Genomic DNA, 22724 nt, shown 5'->3' with positions numbered 1-22724 from the left:
ATTATTTACTTGAGGCTAAATTGATTTTATTGATGTATTATATTAAGTTAAAATAAGTGTTAATTCAGTATTGTTGTAATTGTCATTATTACAAATAAATAAATACAAACCGGCCGATTAATAGTTATCGGCTTTTTTGGTCCTCCAATAATCGGTATCGGCGTTGAAAAATCAGAATCGGTCGACCTCTAGTGTGTACGTGTGTGAATGTGTGTGTGTACCCACAGGAGCAGGGAACATTATGTGCACTGCGCCAGCCCTACGGAAAGGGTGGACAGAGACAGATGGGCTGATTGATAGCACAGTGCAAATACTGTCTGACGATCAGCAGGATGCTGGAACATGCGTTTGCCCCTGTTTGTGTGTGTGTGTGTGTGTGTGTGTGTGTGTGTGTGTGTGTGTGTGTGTGTGTGTGTGTGTGTGTGTGTGTGTGTGTGTGTGTGTGTGTGTGTGTGTGTGTGTGTGTGTGTGTGTGTGTGTGTGTGTGTGTGTGTGTCAGAATAAAATCAACCAACTTTATGTGCATGAAGACAAAGAGCTTATGCCTACCCACTCACTCACAGGAGTATTACCTTATTATCCTTTTTTAAATATATATATTTTAAACAATTTGTGGTCCAAGTGGCGTAACTACAGTAGTTGAAAACATCTACAGTGGGGCAAAAAAGTATTTAGTCAGCCACCAATTGTGCAAGTTCTCCCACTTAAAAAGATGAGAGAGGCCTGTAATTTTCATCATAGGTACACAACTATGACAGACAAAATTAGAAAAAAAATCCAGAAAATTACATTGTAGGATTTTTAATGAATTTATTTGCAAATTATGGTGGAAAATAAGTATTTGGTCAATAGTAAAAGTTTATCTCAATACTTTGTTATATATCCTTTGTTGGCAATGACGTAGGTCAAACGTTTTCTATGGGGTTGAGATCTGGAGACTGGCTAGGCCACTCCAGGACCTTGAAATGCTTCTTACGAAGCCACTCCTTCATTGCCCGGGCGGTGTGTTTGGGATCATTGTCATGCTGAAAGACCCAACCACGTTTCATCTTCAATGCCCTTGCTGATGGAAGGAGGTTTTCACTCAAAATCTCACGATACATGGCCCCATTCATTCTTTCCTTTACACGGATCAGTCGTCCTGGTCCACCCCCATGCTTCACAGTAGGTATGGTGTTCTTTGATGCAACTCAGCATTCTTTGTCCTCCAAACACGACGAGTTGAGTTTTTACCAAAAAGTTATATTTTGTTTTTTTCATCTGACCATATGACATTCTCCCAATCTTCTTCTGGATCATCCAAATGCTCTCAAGCAAACTTCAGATGGGCCTGGACATGTACTGGCTTAACCTCTTGAACCTCTGGGGGCAGTATTTCATTTTTGGATGAAAAACGTTCCCGTTTTAAACGAGATATTTTGTCACGAAAAGATGCTCAACTATGCATATAATTGACAGCTTTGGAAGGAAAACACTCTGACGATTCCAAAACTGCAAAGATATTGTCTGTGAGTGCCACAGAACTAATGCTACAGGTGAAACCAATATGAAATTTCATACAGGAAGTGAGCCAGATTTTGGAGGCGCTGTGTTCCAATGTCTCCTTATATGGCTGTGAATGGGCAAGGAAAGAGCCTACACTTTCTGTCGTTTCCCCAACGTGTTTGCAGCATTGTGACGTATTTGTAGGCATATCATTGGAAAATTGACCATAAGAGACTACATTTACCAGGTGTCCACTCGGTGTCCTCCTTCGAAACTATTGCGTAATCTCCAGGTGCGTGCATTTTTCCTTTTTGAACAGAGGAGAAACCAAACTGCAACGAGTGATTTATCATCAAATAGATATGTGAAAAACACCTTGAGGATTGATTCTAAACAACTTTTGCCATGTTTCTGTTGATATTATGGAGTTAATTTGGAAAAAAAGTTTGCGTTGTAATGACTGAATTTTTTTTTTTTCTTAGCCAAACGTGATGAACAAAACGGAGCGATTTCTCCTACACAAATAATATTTTTGGAAAAACTGAACATTTGCTATCTAACTGAGAGTCTCCTCATTGAAAACATCTGAAGTTCTTCAAAGGTAAATTATTTTATTTGAATGCTTTTCTTGTTTTTGTGAAAATGTTGCCTGCTGAATGCTAAGCTTAATGCTATGCTAGCTATCAATACTCTTACACAAATGCTTGTGTAGCTATGGTTGAAAAGCATTTAAAAAAAATCTGAGATGACAGTGTTGTTACCAAAAGGCTAAGCTTGTGAGCCAATATATTTATTTATTTTAATTTGCGATTTTCATGAATAGTTAACGTTACGTTATGGTAATGGGCTTGAGGCTATAATTACGCTCCCGGATACGGGATTGCTCGTCGCAACAGGTTAAGCAGGGGGACACGTCTGGCACTGCAGGATTTGAGTCCCTGGCGGGGTAGTGTGTTACTGATGGTAGGCGTTGTTACTTTGGTCCCAGCTCTCTGCAGGTCATTCACTAGGTCCCCCGTGTGGTTCTGGGATTTTTTCTCACCGTTCTTGTGATAATTTTGACTCCACGGGGTGAGATCTTGCGTGGAGCCCCAGATCGAGGGAGATTATCAGTGGTCTTGTATGTCTTCCATTTCCTAATAATTGCTCCCACAGTTGATTTCTTCAAACCAAGCTGCTTACCTATTGCAGATTCAGTCTTCCCAGCCTGGTGGAGGTCTACAATTTTGTTTCTGGTGACCTTTGACAGCTCTTTGGTCTTGGCCATAGTGGAGTTTGGAGTGTGACTGTTTGAGGTTGTGGACAGGTGTCTTTTATACTGATAACAAATTTAAACAGGTGCCATTAATACAGGTAACAAGTGGAGGACAGAGGAGCCTCTTAAAGAAGAAGTTACAGGTCTGTGAGAGCCAGAAATCTTGCTTGTTTGTAGGTGACCAAATACTTATTTTCTACCATCATTTGCAAATAAATTCATTAAAAATCCTACACTATGATTTTCTGGATTTTTTTTCTTCTCATTTTGTCTGTCATAGTTGAAGTGTGCCCATGATGAAAATTACAGGCCTCTCTCATCTTTTTAAGTGGGAGAACTTGCACAATTGGTGGCTGACTAAATACTTTTTTGCCCCACTGTATATCAACTACATGTGGTTTTGGAAAAGGTATCTGCTAATGTACATATTTAAAAATGTATATATATATATACATACATTTAACCTTTATTTAACTTTAATGTCCATATCCTCATAATTATTACACAAATACATGATATTGTATCTAAATGAATAAATGTACAAGAAAGACATTTATCATAACAGGTATGCATAGTAGGAAGGGTAATTAGAATCAGTTGTCAAGAAGGAGGAAAGTCCCAGGCAGCCATTAACCAAGGTGGGCAGGGAGGGACTCTCCAGTTTCACCACACGCTAGGGAGCTCCCTGTACAATAACATTGACATGCCGCCAATTTTATACAGCCAAACATACCTCACAATTGTCTAAACATTTAACCTAATAGCTTTTATCTGCGTCACCTACAGCCTGCTGAAGTAGGGTCTAATGTTATCAGATTCTTCCTGGAGAAAAACGGAATCACTGTCTGGTGGTGGGGCGAAGAGGTAAAGCACATCAACATCTCTCTCTGAAGGGGAGACAAGGGGCCTTCCCCTGTTAGCACACACTTTGGCTCTTGTTTTAGTCCTCATGTTCCCTCTAGGCCCGCATTATTAGCAAAATTATGATCATTCTACGCAATTAGGCAGGCCCACTTTACTGACGATGGACCAACCCGTCTGGCGTTTGCCAAAACTGCCCTATAGCCAGTCCATTTTTGGCATACGACATGGAATATACTGCATATTGCCTTATATTTCCCAAAGTGTGGGTCATATTCATTCTGCTCCATCTATGTACCTTGTCAAACTACAACAATGGAGAAGTTGGCAAACACTAAACAATACATTGACTTGGTGGTGATTTTCAGTTTGATTCTCAAGAGTAATATCCACATGCTGTAATTTCATCCAGGACAGGCTGAGTAGAGTTTGAGTCACACACTGAGTGGAGAAAGGCACGCCACCCCAGCAGCAGCTGCAGTGTCAGGTGCTGGCCGTTCCAGCTGCGCCCGCCAGCGGTTCAGCTACAGCACGATTCTCACAGTCACCCACATGAGTTTTCACACCGCTCTCAAGTTGGCACAAACTGGATTTATACGCTGGATCATATTCATACTGTTTATCATATAGGCCAGGCGTACAGTAAAGTAACCAATCATAATGCAGTTCAGGAGAGGTAGGAGAGGCCCAGGGAACTCGACTCCTTCCCTCTCGTGTTTATATTTATACTCGAAAGGACAGTCTGCAGCATATTAACAATAGGAGGCAGACAGATATATAGATGGGGAGAGAGAGAGAGAGAGAGAGAGAGAGAGAGAGAGAGAGAGAGAGAGAGAGAGAGAGAGAGAGAGGGGGGGAAGAAGAGAGGGGGGAGAGAGAAACAACAGAGAAGAGAAACATGGCCTGAGCTAGCATTTGTTCCCCTCCAGTGCTTCATGACTGCTGGTGTACTGCTGGTGTCGCTCTATGTACAGTACTCATTCATGCAAATCCCGGGCTGCTTCAATCACAGCCCTGTGTTCCTATAGGCTTTACAAAGGGCCTCAGAGCAGCATATGGCTAGGGGCCTCGGTGCGGCCACGGCTACATCAATGGGTCAACAACAACAGCAACAAAACGAACATGGGACGGACGGTAGGCTGCAGGAGGGGAAAGCCCTTCCAGGGTAACCACAAGGTCATATACTGTAGCTGCAGGGTTGGAGAGAGAGGGACACGGACTATTCAAAACCCAGAGCTACCCCCCTGACTTTTTATTATTGTGTCTGTGAGAATTTATTTGATCAATTCAACCAAGTGGTTTCAGAGGGAGACACTTGATAGTTTCACAAGGCAGAGATCAACAGCACTGATATAAACTGACTGGTTGTTTGTTATGAATCATGATGATACATTGGTCATATACTGGTTAGAATGTTCTGTTTTCTCTTTTTAAAACAGGTTAAATTGCTATTTTACCCTGTAGGCACCTGCAACTTACCACAGGTGAGAAAAACTACGTAATAAACGAGACTCACTTGCCTCCAACCAAATGAATTTGAATTTTTAATAACTTAGTCCATTTTTGGACTTTTAAGTGAGATAAATCATTTTAAGTTTAGATTTTTTGGGGGGTGTTCTGTGCAGTTGTAAACCAAGCAAATACGTGTGAAGACCAAAGGTTTTTGCAATTTTAATTTATTTTAGAAGAAATAGTGAATGGTGCAAGGGGGACAATATATTTGACCGCAACTGTACATACATACATCCTGGTTGGATTTGTGTCACAGGCTACGCCGTTTTGTTTGTGTATGTATGCCCATGTGTACTCTGTACAACCTCTTATGCCCAGTCCAATATAAACCCCTAGCTCCTGCTTCTACTGAACCCCTCCAGTCTCTTAAATTGGATGCCCCCTTGAGAACGACTGCCCCCTCTTATTGAAGCAACCGAAGTTCAAGGCCAAACACGGTACTGCAGGCATTGTTAGCAGAAAATGGGATCCCTCATTATAGTGAATGGAAAAATGGTGATGTTTGTGGTCAATCTTCATGATAATAAATAACAAATTACACTACAATCATGTTACCAATAATTGCTTCTAATTCACCAGATGTATGTCCTTAAAATAATTATTTTTCAAATCGCACCCAAAAGAAGCTATAAGGATAATTGCTAATGGCAGCATACAGTACCCCGGTCGGCCTTCGACTTGAGTTACTCAATAAGAGGGGGCAGCACTGAGCTAGCCTGCAATGTCACTTCCTGAAGCAGCTCAAATTATGCATGTTATGTCTCCATGAGACAACATCTTAAACGACTTCATTTGGCTTCAATGCGCTATTGAGTCTTCACGTAGGAATGAATGGTGTCACATGATCAATGGATTGGTCCATTCATATATACAGTCATTGATTGGATTAAGCAATATGGTGGAAAACCTCACCTAGCATAAAAGAGGGTTAATTAAGCAATAAGGTAAGAGGGTGTATGGTATATGGCCAATATACCAGGGCTAAGGGCTGTTCTTAAGCACAACGCAACGTGGAGTGCCTGGATACAGCCCTTAGCCGTGGTGTATTGGCCATATACCACAAACCCCCGAGGTGCCTTATCGCTATTATAAACTGGTTACCAACGTAATTAGAGCAGTAAAAAACATGTTTTGCCATACCCATGGTATATGGTCTGATATACCACAGCTGTCAGCCAATCAGCATTCAGGGCACGATCTATACCATATTTTTTATACCGTTCTTATCTTTTCAGATACGCAAATAGTGTTTAGAAGTAGGGGCTAGGGATTGATTTGGGTCTGGGCCCTACTCTGCACCTTGTCTACTCAATCAGGGTTCTCGCCCCTCATGCAGCAGCCCCTCCCCTCCTCAGTCCCCCTCCCCACTGCAAGCCCCATGCTACTCCTCCTTGGTCATGTGACTGAGCGGACAGCAGTGCGGAATGGAAGGAATGTGATCGAATGACTGTTTACCCAACCAGCGCCGTGAGGAAGAGACCCTGCTCTTACACACACACACACACACACACACACACACACACACACACACACACACACACACACACACACACACACACACACACACACACACACACACACACACACACACACACACACACACACACACACACACACACACAAATCACCATCTCTGCCTAAAGCACACACACACACACTAGCAACAGAACAAAAACATGTAGCCTGTAGCTTGTGACTCGTTTACCACACATAGACACGTCTTTCAACAGCAAAATTATTATCCCTTAGATAACACAGCTGACAAACCATAATGAGCCAGACATAATAAATAAGAACAATCTAAAACAAATATATCGATGAAGTTACCGTGTGGCATTATACAATACAAAAATGAATCCATCAAATCAACTACTTTTCTTCAAGATAGCAGTATCGTCCTGTTAAAACTAGCCGACAGTAGGCAGTGGCCACACAGCAGCAGCACCTGAGTGTTTTAACATTCAGCCCTGGCTGTAGTGGAATACTCTGGGGATCACCTGACTGGACCCATCCCTGTGACAAACGTATCACACAGCATATTGATCCAGCACTATTGATCCTGGGCTGTTTATAGCCCGGGGGGGAGGCATCAATACTCACAACGCTCTCTCTGAAGTCCCGTTGGCACTGATATATATTTCTAGAGAACATCAAAACTCCCCACAGCCAGTGGGAACTCCCCACAGCCAGGACTGGGACATGGACATGAGAGGGTCATGCAGTGCAGCAGTTGTCCCTGACCATGTAAAAGGAGTAGGCCTATGTGTTGTGGTTGATTAAATAATCATCCCAAACCGATTGCAGAGATGAGGCAAATAAGTAGCTGTACATCAACCAAAAACCAATAAGCCTTTTTAGTGCGGAGTTGGCTTAAGTGTAAAGGTTGTTTTGAGAAACTTAGAGGAATCCTAGACGTCAGCCTACAGAGATTTAGGTGCAGTCTAATTGAACAGAATGAGCTCTGCACTTATCCCAGCTGGCAGCCATCAGAGCAGGGAAGGAGGCTTTAGAGACCAGACATCTCCAACAGTGCAGGAGGACGGGCGTCTTACATTCACAGGTGGACGGCATCATGACGTACGTTACACATTCAACTTTCTGGTGCAGATCAAAAGTCTAGCACAGAAAAGTAGAATTGGTGCACCGGTAATAACAACAAAAAACATTCCACTCCATTATATACAATATTGTTACTAGCGGGCAATTACAGTGTTACTCCACACACATGATAGTATGAAGTAGAGGTCGACCGATTAATCGGCATGGCCGATTAATTAGGGACGATTTCGAGTTTTCATAACAATCGGTAATCTGCCTTTTTGGACGCCCGATTATGGCCGTTTACATAGAAATCCACGAGGAAACTGTGTGGCAGGCTGAACACCTGTTACGCGAGTGCAGCGTCAAAAGGACCTTGTGGCTGCAAGGAGCCACGGTAAGTTGCTAGCATTATATTTATCTTGTAAAAAACAATCAATCTTCACATAATTACTAGTTAACTACACGTGGTTGATGATATTACTAGGTTAATAACTAGATGGTCCTGCATTGTATATAATCAATGCGGTGCCTGTTAATGTATCATCGAATCACAGCCTACTTCAACTTCGCCAAACGGGTGATGATTTAACAAAAGCGCATTTGTGAAAAAAGCACAGTCGTTGCACAAATGTACCTAACCATAAACATCAATGCCTTTCTTCAAATCAATACACAGAAGCATATTTAGTGAAAAGAAATTCATGTTAGCAGGCAATATTAACTAGGAAAATTGTGTCACTTCTCTTGTGTTCAGTGCAAGCAGAGGTCAGGGTATATGCAACAGTTTGGGCCGCAAGGCTCGTTGCGAACTGTGTGAAGATTATATCTTCCTAACAAAGACCGTAATTAATTTGCCAGAATTGTACATAATTATGACATAACGTTGAAGGTTGTGCAATGTAACAGCGATATTTAGACTTAGGGATGCCACCAGTTCGATAAAATATGGAACGGTTCCGTATTTCACTGAAAGAATAATCTTCTCTTTTTTCTCTCAAAATGATAGTTTCCGGATTTTACTATATTAATGGCCAAAGGCATCAATGCCTCTGCATCGTCAGTTTCCTGACTACCCGTCTAAGATTTGACAGTAATCTGGTTAAAGTCGAAGGGAAGCTCTCTGAACCACCAACTTGTGCAACCACAGACGACCACCAAAATAAAGAGCCCAGTAGACACCAGAGGCCAGACATACAGTAAAATGGAAATTCTTCCTGTCTCATTCAAGCTACTTCCCTCTGAACAGTCGTTTATACCACCTCTGAGACTAGGATTGGTCCTCTGACACTACCAAACATGAACAGACACACCCGGCCAGCCATACAAACCAACAACTTCACTGGACAAAGATATGCAGCTCAAATTCAGCCTGGGGCCTCTTTAAATAATATGCATCCTAATTTAGCTGTGTATCTCCAGGGGGATCAAGATGCACTCACATACAAATAGAGTAGGCACTAGGCTTGGCCGGTATGCTGTTTATACCATATACCGGGGTATTTTGAAAATACAGACGGTATGATTTTCAATACCGTTACGGGGGTTGCGTCCTATGCCACTGCTTATAAGTTAAGTATAACCAGAAGAAATCTAAGATGTGTCAAATAAATCATATCTGGCTCAGGGCCCCAGCTATGCATTTGGTTTTCTGACTTGCTAGCTGGGTGGCTAGATGTCAAGATCCAGCTTCTTGTTTACAGCAAAGACATTCAAACCCCTCCTGGATTAAGACCGCTGTTGCCCAAATTGTTTTGCGCGTCAAAAAATGTGCACCCCGTATACTCCGGTATGGTAGAGAGACGGTATGACAATCTGAATACCTCACAATCCTAGTAGGCAAACATGTAGGCACAGTCAGACACACACAAAGACACATACTACACTCCTCATGCTTATAAAACATGCCATTTCCACCCCACTGGGCTGTCAGAAAAACAGCAATCACACCTCAAGGACCAAGGGATTGAGATATGGGCACAATAAATAAAATACAACGGCTTGGATTACAAGCGGATTTTTGCCAGACAAAGTTCAAATAATGCTAATGACTTTAGCCAAGCGCATAGTCATTGTTGCAACAAACTTAACATAATTACTCCATTTACAGAACAGCTCAAAGAAATGCAATTATCTTTATTAAGCAGGACTTGTTCACAAGCATCCTCCAGGGGCTGATGTAGGGTGCTGCAGACAGGGCCTGATGTAGGGTGCTGCAGACAGGGGCTGATGTAGGGTGCTGCAGACAGGGGCTGATGTAGGGTGCTGCAGACAGGGGCTGATGTAGGGTGCTGCAGACAGGGGCTGAGGTAGGGTGCTGCAGACAGGGGCTGATGTAGGGTGCTGCAGACAGGGGCTGAGGTAGGGTGCTGCAGACAGGGGCTGATGTAGGGTGCTGCAGACAGGGGCTGATGTAGGGTGCTGCAGACAGGGGCTGATGTAGGGTGCTGCAGACAGGGGCTGATGTAGGGTCCTGCAGACAGGGGCTGAGGTAGGGTGCTGCAGACAGGGCCTGATGTAGGGTGCTGCAGACAGGGGCTGATGTAGGGTGCTGCAGACAGGGGCTGATGTAGGGTCCTGCAGACAGGGGCTGAGGTAGGTTGCTGCAGACAGGGGCTGATGTAGGGTCCTGCAGACAGGGGCTGATGTAGGGTGCTGCAGACAGGGGCTGACGTAGGGTCCTGCAGACAGGGGCTGATGTAGGGTGCTGCAGACAGGGGCTGAGGTAGGGTGTCGCAGAGGGGCTGATGTAGCGTGCTGCAGACAGGGGCTGAGGTGGGGTGCTGCAGAGGGGCTGATGTAGGGTGCTGCAGACAGGGGCTGATGTAGGGTGCTGCAGACAGGGGCTGAGGTGGGGTGCTGCAGACAGGGGCTGAGGTGGGGTGCTGCAGACAGGGGCTGATGTAGGGTGCTGCAGACAGGGGCTGATGTAGGGTGCTGCAGACAGGGGCTGATGTAGGATGCTGCAGACAGGGGCTGATGTAGGGTGCTGCAGACAGGGGCTGAGGTGGGGTGCTGCAGACAGGGGCTGAGGTGGGGTGCTGCAGACAGGGGCTGATGTGGGGTGCTGCAGACAGGGGCTGAGGTGGGGTCCTGCAGACAGGGGCTGAGGTGGGGTCCTGCAGACAGGGGCTGAGGTGGGGTGCTGCAGACAGGGGTTGAGGTGGGGTCCTGCAGACAGGGGCTGAGGTGGGGTCCTGCAGACAGGGGCTGAGGTGGGGTCCTGCAGACAGGGGCTGAGGTAGGGTGCCGCAGAGGGGCTGATGTAGGGTGCTGCAGACTAGGACTGAGTCAGTGGCATGTAATAGGGATGGATTGGGTGGATATAGGCCCTGTTCCAATTTAGATATCCTTCCTAACTCAACTCCTGGGAAAAAAACAGATCTATATATGATTGGATGGGTAACACCTACCAACCTACTACTTTCACCAAACACAACCAGTTAATTTGTTTTATTTTATTTCATTTCACCTTTATTTAACCAGGTAGGCAAGTTGAGAACAAGTTCTCATTTACAATTGCGACCTGGCCAAGATAAAGCAAAGTGAGCAAATGAGGTGAGATAAGAGAGGTAAAGGCAAAAAAGGTCATGGTGGCGAAGTAAGTACAATATAACAAGTAAAACACTGGAATGGTTGATTTGCAGTGGAAGAATGTGCAAAGTAGAGATAGAAATAATGGGGTGCAAAGGAGAAAAATAAATACAGTAGGGGAAGAGGTAGTTGTTTGGGCTAAATTATAGATGGGCTATGTACAGATGCAGTAATCTGTGAGCTGCTCTGACAGCTGGTGCTTAAAGCTAGCGAGGGAGATAAGTGTTTCCAGTTTCAGAAATTTTTGTAGTTCATTCCAGTCATTGGCAGCAGAGAACTGGAAGGAGAGGCGGCCAAAGAAAGAATTGGTTTTGGGGGTGACCAGAGAGCGCGTGCTACAGGTGGGTGCTGCTATGGTGACCAGCGAGCTGAGATAAGGGGGGACTTTACCTAGCATGGTCTTGTAGATGACCTGGAGCCAGTGGGTTTGGGCGACGAGTATGAAGCGAGGGCCAGCCAACGAGAGCGTACAGGTCGCAGTTGTGGGTAGTATATGGGGCTTTGGTGACAAAACGGATGGCACTGTGGTATAATATCTGTGATTACATTGAGGAAGGTAGGAATGAAGGGGAGGGAGGCATTGAACAGGACCAATGATGAATGACTAGGAGGGACAGAGGTCAGTCGAGCCTCAGACAGAGGTAGGAAGAGTGAGGAGGAGTCAAATTGAAGCAGGGGTCAGTGGGCTGATTAACACTGAGCATTAAATTGTTGACCATGGATGAGATAGGATGACTAGAATGAGTCAGGATTAGAGAGTAAAGGAGAATAGGAGACAACGCTGGGAACCATAGAGAGGATGCCTCTTTTGAGTGAAGTAGTGATGAGGGTTTAGTGAAACCCCAGTAATTTGGTCGTGGTGCATGTGACACTCCTAGCGGGAGTACTGGGTTAGAGGGAGAGAGAGAGACAGAGAGCTTATCTAAACACACAGACACTCACTCTCACAGCATTCATTTGTTCCTGATGAGTTCAGAGGAGTCGACATATTTTCATTTGATCTTTCAAATGGAAAAAACAAGCTCTTTGTTTGTGGATCTGATGTAGCGGAGTCCCATGCACCCGTCCATTCATCCCTGCCCCACTATCACCCCCTACTCCCACCCAGCAACCTCCATTCGCCAGCTCCAGTTCCCACAACACCCTCCCAACCAACCCACCACCCTTAACATTCCTCTTTCTCTCTCCAAACATACCACTCTCACACACACACACACACACACACACACACACACACACACACACACACACACACACACACACACACACACACACACACACACACACACACACACACACACACACACACACACACACACACACACACACACACACACACACACACACACACACACACACACACACACACAGGAAAGCTCCCACCAGTCCAGTGAAGGCTCTACAATGCTCCACTGTGGGCTGTGGGAACACACCCCAGGGTGTATGAGGGCTGAGGGAGATGCTCACACACATTACTGTGGGCCTTGTGATAAGCACATGCCACTGTTGCCTGTTCCAAGCACGCACACACACACACACACACACAACCCCTCAAGGTAATGTATTGTAGTTTGTATCTCCAGCTTAAACCTCATTGTGACAACACGATGGATAGAATGGGTGGAAAATGCATTATCATGGAACACAGTTTGTGTTCTCTAGCCTTGAAAATGCATTAGTCCAAATGACATGATCAACAACCTCTTTACCCATCCTATAGGTTTGTGAGACATACCTGAAGTCTCACTTGTACATATTCAGGTAGAACAGGGGTGCTCCTCCATGCATCTTGATTAACAGGAAAGCATTGTCAGCCCCGATACCACTATTCCTCCACGTTTTTCAAAGCAATGATCCAATATGTTTGCCTTTCCTCTAACGTGAGCTACTTCAGATAGGCTAAAGCAGAACAAAATCCCATCGGCCCATTTCATGTTTCTACTCTCGTGCTCCTGCACTTTTCTTAGTCGACAATTCTCTCTCGCTCAGCGCCTGGCTGCCTCGCCGCCTATCGGTGGCTCCATGGCTCTCAAATCACCGCTTCCCTTCTTCATCTGAAGGCCACCGCGATGCCTGAAAGGCAGCGACCAAGTGCATCCACTCCCAAGCCCCCAAAACACAAGGCACATGTTCGATATGAGGATTCAAACATCACAAAATATAATAAGCCTTAATTTGTTTCGAGGCAAGAGCACAAACATAAATACAATTGTGTGACAATTGATAAGAAACGTTTTCGTGTGTAAGGTATGAGAGCAGCTCATAAATAATTGTAATAACAGTGTTATTTAGGCATACACCTTACTAGAGGCAAACTCCTGTTGTAGCAATATGGGGTATTGCATTAGATTTATAAATCGTGACATCTGAAAAACGATTTTGTCCCACCGGCAACGCTTTTGAATTGTGAGAAATGATATTTGTGCAGAAAACCCACAGGCCACATGTTTAACGCTCATTATTTAAACCTCTTGAAACGCAACCCACATTCCTCAAACTCAACCCCACAGCACATGTCTTCAATGAACGCATGCCTCCACTGTAACATTAAATACGTTATGAGCAGATAATGGTTACATAGTTGCATATGTGCAACTAACTTTGTAACCGGCAGTCCAGCATTTGGGTATAAAGAGAAACCCGACAGCGTGTGCTGGAAGACGAATGGGCCATTGAACAAAAGTAAGAACGTTATAGCCTTTGCTAGATTGACCTAACATAGTCCTGTTACCTAGACTCAACAGTTAGATACAAACACTGCAACGAGTAAGGTGCAAAATGTGTTCACTAACCAATCTCTTCCTATCGCACCTGCATATGTTCTGAAAGATAACTATAATAGAACACATTACTAACTTGAAAGGCATGCCTAAGTCAATAACATGTATATTAAGCTAAGCGACTTACCTTGAACGGATGGTCCACAGAAGCCCAACGAAAGTAGATAGAAAAACCAGATAGTCTCCACCGCCATGTAAAGCATTGATTTCCAGCAGTGGGGTAAAGCAGCGTGCGGGTCTCTACAGCCAGCTATACCGCGATCAACATGCATATCATGGAATCCGCAATTAGATCCTCTCTGAAATAGACTATTAGTTGGCTATTAGTTAACGTATTTCCCTTTGGCATAGTACCCTGCTTTCACTCAGAACATGGTTGCATTTAGTGGGGAGAGAGCCGTCGTGTCTCTCGGCCTTTCATCGCCATGTTGTGAGCGAATGTAAGTGTGTGTTGGCTGCTCCACACACGCACACTCGTACACACACACGTACGGACGTATGCACATATACACACACACTCCCTCAAACACACTGGCAAGTCCCACTTTAGGTGTCTCCTGGAGTCACCTGAAACGCTGCCAATAATTTCACACACCCCCTATCTTTGTTGTTGTGCTCTACGCCTGTGAATAGACTGCTGTGTGCCGCAGCCGTGCCGATATAGCCGGCAAAACAACTAGAATCAATCTCGCTATATTGGGCTCCCGAATGGCGTTTAAATAACTGCATTTAACTGAGGCGAGAACTACATTTACAAATTTGTTCTGCCTAGTTAAATAAAGGTTAAATAAATAATAAAATAAAATTATGCGGTTTCATATGGAAGACAGAGATTGGGCAGCTGAGTCAACTGACGTTTAAAACAGAAGTGGTGTCCAGCGGCGACTTTAGCATTTAAATACTGGGGGGGCAAACAAAATAATTTTAATAGGGATGCAAGCCAGCAAAGCCACAACACAACACTAACCAATACATTAATTGCACTATAGCGGTGACAAACGGTGCCCACAAACTGTTAGGGCCTACATAAAGCTGTCCCAACAGCAGTCCCAACACCTTACCACTGCTACACCTGGCTATCAGTGGAGCATTGTCTGGCAGTGAAACAGTTCATTCAGCTTCATTTACTGCCTTTAAAAAAACTTAGCTGATATTGCTGACTTGCTTAAACAAATGTGGTTTCTACTGACAATTGAGATGTACAAACTATGGCATAAGGGGACAACAAGGGGATAAGAGGCAATCCGTAATTTCGATTAAGACATTAATGAGCAAGCTAGGACGTCAGTATATCTATTTGTTCAGTACTTTTGAAATGTACAGCAACAGAATTCAGAACAAGGGCCAATCTTACAGTGTTATCCTGGTACACCAAGCCAGAACCGTAGTATAAATAAAGGGGGCATATAAGCAGCCAATGAAAGCTTTTACAATAGTCTATGATTACATTTCTCTAAAACAGGATATAGGCTACATGTGCACCACCAAGTCAGAACAGTAGGCGAAATTAAGAGGGGAAAATATACCAAATGATTAGGGTGTGGCGCATGGGCTACTAACAGCTTACTACACAACGTGCACTTAGTATTACTTTCTTAGCTAAGGAATACATATCTCCCTGGCATATTACATCACTTATGCAGCAGCATACAAGACATTTTTGGACTCACCATGTTGTGCTGTGCTCACCTTCTTTTTCCCCCCCACCTTTATTTAACCAGGTAGGCTAGTTGAGAACACCTTTATTTAACCAGGTAGGCTAGTTGAGAACACCTTTATTTAACCAGGTAGGCTAGTTGAGAACACGTTCTCATTTGCAACTGCGACCTGGACAAGATAAAGCAAAGCAGTGTGACACAGACAACAACACAGAGTTACACATGGAGTAAACAATAAACAAGCCAATAACACAATAAACAAGTCAATGACACAGTAGAAAAAGAAAGTCTATATACAGTGTGTGCAAAAGGCATGAGGAGGTAGGCAATAAATAGGCCATAGGAGCGAATAATTACAATTTAGAAGATAAACACTGGAGTGATAAATGAGCAGATGATGATGTGTAAGTAGAGATACTGGTGTGAAAAAGAGCAGAAAAGTAAATAAAATTAAAAAAACAGTATTGGGATGAAGTAGGTAGACTGGGTGGGCTATTTACAGATTAACTATGTACAGCTACAGCGATCGGTTAGCTGCTCAGATAGTTGATGTTTAAAGTTGGTGAGGGAAATAAAAGTCTCCAACTTCAGCGATTTTTGCAATTCGTTCCAGTTACTGGCAGCGGAGAACTGTAAGGAAAGGCGGCCAAATGAGGTGTTGGCTTTGGGGATGATCAGTGAGATATACCTGCTGGAACGTGTTCTACGGGTGGGTGTTGTTATCATGACCAGTGAACTGAGATAAGGCGGAGCTTTACCTAGATGACCTGGAGCCAGTGGGTCTGGCGACGAATATGTAGCGAGGGCCAGCCGACTAGAGCATACAGGTCGCAGTGGTGGGTGATATAAGATGATTTGGTAACAAAACGGATGGCACTGTGATAGACTGCATCCAGTTTGCTGAGTAGAGTGTTGGAAGCTATTTTGTAGATGACATCGCCAAAGTCGAGGATCGGTAGGATAGTCAGTTTAACTAGGGTAAATTTGACGGCGTGAGTGAAGGAGACTTTGTTGCGAAATAGAAAGCCGATTCTAGATTTGATTTTGGATTGGAGATGTTTAATATGAATCTAGAAGGAGAGTTTACAGTCTAGCCAGACACCTAGGTATTTAAAGTTGTCCACATATTCTAGGTCGGAACCGTCCAAGGTGGTGATGCTAGTCGGGCGGGCGGGTGCGGGCAGCGAAAGGTTGACGAGCATGCTTTTGGTTTTACTAGCGTTTAAGAGCAGTTGGAGGCCACAGAAGGAGTGTTGTATGGCATTGAAGCTCGTTTGGAGGTTAGTTAGCACAGTGTCCAAGGAAGGGCCAGAAGTATACAGAATGGTGTTGTCTGCGTAGAGGTGGATCAGGGAATTGCCCGCAGCAAGATATATACAGAGAAAAGAGTCGGCCCGAGAATTGAACCCTGTAGTACCCCTATAGAGACTGCCAGAGGTCCGTACAAAATGCCCTCCGATTTGACACACTGAACTCTGTCTGCAATTGAACAGGAAGGTGGCGCAGCAGTCCTTCGTGGGCACATTTTGTCATTAAACTTTGTTATCGAAGTCTGACATTCTATGGATTTATGGTACTTTCAAGACAACTGGGCACTCTGAAAAAAACAAGGTTGAATTATGATGACGTCAGTGATCTTCAGGTCGAGGGTCTAGAAAGAGGACAGAGTTCCCGACTTACAATTCCGTGTTGAATGACTGTTCAAAACTTATTTTCCCAGTCGGAGCTTGTTTGTTCCCGAGTTCCCAGTTGTCTTGAACTCACTGAAGTCAAATTTCCTAGTTCTGAGTTAACAGTTGTTTTGAGCGCGGCAGAAATCATACTGGATTGACAGCATGGCCAATGTTGAATGTTTATTATTTTACATGTGGAAAAGAGACCCTTAAACCCAGAATTGGGACTACACACCCACTCCACTGAATAGCAGGCTAGTGATTGCTCTGCAATGCTTGCAGTTAGCAACTGCAAGCAAACCAGTTATTGTTGAATTTGCCATTTCCAACTTGTTGTATAATGTTTATGTCCAATGGCCAATGAGCACTTATACATTTTATCTATCATTTCTCTTCATATGACAAAGATTAAAAAGGATTTTCATTAGATTGTCAACTTGATTAATGATGATGACTGCAAGCCTAGATATGAAAGTATGATGTTGACATGATCAGTCCAATCAAGCTATTGTAGATGTAATGTGATTTGACATCATATTTAACTATGGCCAATGACATTGAGCCTTCTTGGATGGGCACTTCTAATGTAACTCTATGGCAGCACCCAAGGAGCTTGACTTTTCAGGCTCTACCCTTAGATTTGGCAGTGACGTAGTGTCCCCATGAGTGACAGAACACTGAGCCAATCACGGCGCAACTAGAGAACATTATCAACCCCTACGCTCCATATTTTCCTGCTGACTGCCCCACCTGCCCTGAATTACGTGTTGCCACTGGTGGTGTCCAAGGTTGAGTGCATCTGCCATGTTTTCAAAATGCACACATGGCACTCATACAGACTACAGCAAAACAAGATTTCTCCTAGATAACTATTCATATCACACATCATTATGATAGCCAACGTAATATATGCCCCTAGTTGCTCCATGGTTTAGCCAGTACCATTAAATCAGTTGAAAAGACAGATCATTTTTATCTCAATTCTCAGGGCATGCAGCCTCACCCTCACCAGAGAGGGAGAGAAGAGAGGGAGGTAGAGAAAGGGTAGAGATGAGGACCAGGGATTGAACATGTGGTCCTTCGCTAGTGAAGGGTCTCTGACTGCATACCAATCACCCATCTAGTCGCCGCCTGCCCTGCCCTGCCCTGCCCTGCCCTGCCCTGCCCTGCCCTGCCCTGCCCTGCCCTGCCCTGCCCTGCCCTGCCCTGCCCTGCCCTGCCCTGCCCTGCCCTGCCCTGCACCATGTGTTAAGGGACCCGCCATTGGTTTTCACATGATAACACACAGCAGGAGCCAGCTGGACCCCAGCCGCCTGAGAGAGAGAGGAGACAATAACATGCTGTGGCATACCCAGCAGCCCCATGTGCTGATTCCGCTCTGCAGCCAGGGGAATAGTATGCCTACAGGAGGAGATTGGTTGGAGTTGGAGAATTGTGGCTGAGGGATTAGTGCCTGCACAGACACTTTGCATTGCAGCCCCGTGTTTCCAGGGATCTGACAGGTCGATCTGAGTCCATCCTGTTATTGTGGTGAATAGGTAAGAATAACTCCCATCTCCTGTTCAATGGCTCGCCAATGTACAATGCACTCTGTCTATGCCTGGTGTTGAAATGCGTCCCGTGTGATTGGATTATGGCCACATTCAGAGAGATTGGTGTTCTGGGCCAGGTGGGATGAATTTCAACACCATGTGCGGACACAAATCCTGTGACTGTGTTGTTATTTGGATCATTTGTTATTGGATTAGAAAAATTCATTTTGAGTGTAATACCAGATGTGGTTGGGACTTGAGTGCTTGTGGTCTGACAACGCTTTCTCTCCTTTCACCATCCGTCATAAAATACTGAGTGCATTGGTTACTTCAATACAGGAACAGCTGTCCGTAAGAGGCAGTACAGTATATAGTATGACCCCTGCAATTAAAACTCTCCACCAACATGCAAAGTTTAGTAGGCTGCATTCTGAAAGTGATTACTTACCCAAGAGAAATATGTTCCTACTTCAACCAAAACATGAATGAATGAAGCCTTTATAAACCCTTTATAAGCTGGTTTGCATATGACTTTAGAAATGCCTTTTAAAGTTGCTTGTTAGAAGTGTGATCTCAAATGGTACTGAGAAAGAAAAAGAGACAGAGTGGACACTTCTATGTGTGTGACATGTGACATGTGACACGGCAGGATCAGAGGCTGCAATGTTGCAGTTTTAAAGCAAGTTTGCTGCAATTCTACACAGTCTGCCATGTGGCGGGGAGATGATTTTGCAATTTTATAAAAGGTTTCATGAAATTCTATTCATTTCACAATGGGGCGTAGAAACCAAATGAGCCGTTTTACAGCTAATTTACTGCAATTCTACATATTTTGCTATAGGGTGAAGAGAAATGTTTGCTGTTTTTAATATGATTTCTGAGTGAGAGTGACTGAAGATCAATGGGGGCCCCCAGGTGGGTAATTCGACCATGATTACGTTATGATTAAGTTTGGCTAGACTAATGACTGTCAGCGACTGACATAAAAAGTGAAATTCTGCTGATGGACAAATTTGTTTTGAAATTGCTCCTTATGCATTCTACTATTCCAGTAAATTGAGATCACGACCAAGTTCATCAATTATTTTTGTAAATGATTATTGGTAAATAATTTTTGATCCACAGGGCCTACAAAAGGGGGGCCGGGCCGCCAGTTGCCCATCCCTGCACTACATGAATGTTAGCTTGCCCATGATAGAAAGGGGAGGCTGCAGGCCGCCAGTTGCCCATCCCTGCACTACATGAATGTTAGCTTGCCCATGATAGAAAGGGGGGGGCTGCAGGCCGCCAGTTGCCCATCCCTGCACAACATGAATGTTAGCTTGCCCATGATAGAAAGGGGGGGGCTGCAGGCCGCCAGTTGCCCATCCCTGCACAACATGAATGTTAGCTTGCCCATGATAGAAAGGGGGGGCTGCAGGCCGCCAGTTGCCCATCCCTGCACTACATGAATGTTAGCTTGCCCATGATAGAAAGGGGGGGCTGCAGGCCGCCAGTTGCCCATCCCTGCACTACATGAATGTTAGCTTGCCCATGATAGAAACAAAGTCGCAGCGCTCCAGACATGCATGTTTACAAAGTGTTGAGACGTGATTTGTCCTACTAGTGCCACAGAGCTAGTTAACAACAGAAGAGACGTGGTCCTGAGCAACTCTACTTTGATCTTAATTCACTCTATTCCCCCAAAACCACAAACGGACAGGACCTGCCAGAACAACAACAAGAGTACCCCATCTGTGATTTGTTAACACTACAGAAACAAGCCTCGTAATAAACCATGTTCAGATGGAAAGCATTTTGAGATCTGTGGCGCTGTGATTCTACACTGGTCTCTCTCATTACCACATCAAAGGTTATTTTTGTCAAAGGATAATACAATACAGATATAGGATCTTAATTTGAGCCAGTTTGCTACAGCAAGAAAATAATCCTGCAACAACAGGAAATGTGATTTATTAATGGACATTTTGTAAGGGTTGATAGATGTTTTTGTAAGGTAAAATCAAGTCTGAAATTTCAAAGTGGAAATTACGAACTTCTGACGCCTGTTTTAAACTAAAATACACTACAGGTTTAAATTGCTGGAAAGTCAACAGGGTGATCAAATTAAGATCCTACATCTGCTCCAGGAACTATGGGCTGCTATTTTAACTCTGGGCCTCCTTTCTCTGCACAACGAAAACAAGTCAGAGAGAGCGAGCCAAGAGAGCTAAAGATAGGGCAAGCTTATTGCAGACAAATTATTTACACACTTTGAGGTTCCACTTAATGAGGCCAATTAGGATAGTAAAGTTGTCAGGCTTCAGTGAACAGGGAAAGTAGTTTTTATTTTGGCAATGAACCCAACCTTTGTGTTTTTCCTGTGTGTGAACAAATCAGATTTTTCCTTCTTCTCCTAGGGCCTTTTAAAATGAGTGGTTGTGTGTGGGTCTTTACATCTTGGACAATGGATGGCGGTAGTAGACAGGATTACTATGCTCAGAGGAGAGGCTGAGGCAGAGCGATTGTAAAACCAAATAGGCCCAAACCCTGCCCTGTCTCGCTGTATACTTTTAATGGTTGCCAAAAAGGCCATGCTAATTAGTTGAGATAAGCATCCATTTTTTTCTCTTGCCTTCCCTCCCAGCCACCTGTACGGTCCCATATCTCTCCTGGCCTCTATCTCTGGCTGTGGTTCCTGCCCTGGCCTTTGTGCTCTGTAGAGGTCACAGTGTTCTTGAAGTGCCGAGGTGTTTGTATTTTGGTTGTGTTGACTGCAGTAGCCTCCACAGTGGCTGAGTTTCATCCCCCCCAAGGCCAGGTCTATCTGTCTGACAGGCAGCAGCAGGGCTGCTCTACAGTAAGGAGAGGAGAAGACACAGACAGAGCACTGCCCTCTGGTGGAAAAGCTGAGGGTATGTTACATCAGACAAACATACCATGAGTTATGTCAACAAAGAACATGCTACAGGGGAGGAGAAAAGACCAAAATACGTATCTTATGTGTTTCTTTTTTCATTTACACGTCAGACGATGCAATTAGTGCGCAATTCAAACAACAAAAGTGGTTTTGGTGAAATTAATAGCTTTTTACGACCTATTTTTCTTCTCAGAACAGCCATTCAACTAACACTAGTGTAATAATTTGGGGAGCAAACTGTGCATCATGGAGAAGTTCATGGTCCATGTTTGCATATGTAAAGTAGGTGAGTGTGTGTGATTGGCCGGCTTGGTGTTATCCCACCCCCTTTCGCTGGATCGGTGCCGAGTGCATGCTTGGCGAGGAGGAAGGGGTCTCCATAGAAACCAAGACTAAGGGTGACTGGGCAAATGGTTTGCTTTAGTAGTACAATACCACCGGGGTCTTACTGGCAGCATGCCCAACCATGGAGCACTGAGGGGGGAACAGGGTGGGAGGAGGACATTCATATTCAGTTTAACAAGGCAAACATGTACTTACCTCACACACACACACACACACACACACACACACACACACACACACACACACACACACACGCACACACACACGCACGCACGCACGCACGCACGCACGCACGCACGCACGCACGCACGCACGCACGCACGCACACACACACACACACACACACACACACACACACACACACACACACACACACACACACACACACACACACACACACACACACACACACACACACACACACACACACACACACTACTATTCAATGAGGTACCAGGGTGTGTGTGTTTGTTCATGATGTAATGCCTCCCTCTTTTCATTATTCTGAGCACATCCTGGGTTATGATCTCATGGGCAAAGGCACAAAAGCCCAGCCTTCTGCCCACTCCTACCAATCTGCCTACAGAGGGAG

General features: G+C 44.5%; 1 protein-coding gene across 1 annotated transcript in view; it reads right to left on the bottom strand.

Annotated features, from left to right (window-relative positions):
• The window catches only part of LOC124033812 (immunoglobulin superfamily DCC subclass member 4-like), a 60528-nt gene extending 45959 nt beyond the window's left edge, over nucleotides 1–14569 (bottom strand). The window contains exon 1 of the mRNA XM_046346159.1: nucleotides 14153–14569. Within this exon, the coding sequence (XP_046202115.1) occupies nucleotides 14153–14297 (145 nt within the window). The 5' untranslated portion in view covers nucleotides 14298–14569. The remainder of the gene's footprint in view (nucleotides 1–14152) is intronic.
• Nucleotides 14570–22724: the final 8155 nt, after the last annotated feature.

The sequence above is a fragment of the Oncorhynchus gorbuscha genome, linkage group LG04 (genome assembly GCF_021184085.1).
Source record: "Oncorhynchus gorbuscha isolate QuinsamMale2020 ecotype Even-year linkage group LG04, OgorEven_v1.0, whole genome shotgun sequence".
NCBI classification, from domain to species: Eukaryota; Metazoa; Chordata; class Actinopteri; order Salmoniformes; family Salmonidae; genus Oncorhynchus; species Oncorhynchus gorbuscha.
The sequence above is the reverse complement of the archived record's forward strand: the minus strand, read 5'-3'. Positions and strand labels throughout refer to the sequence as shown.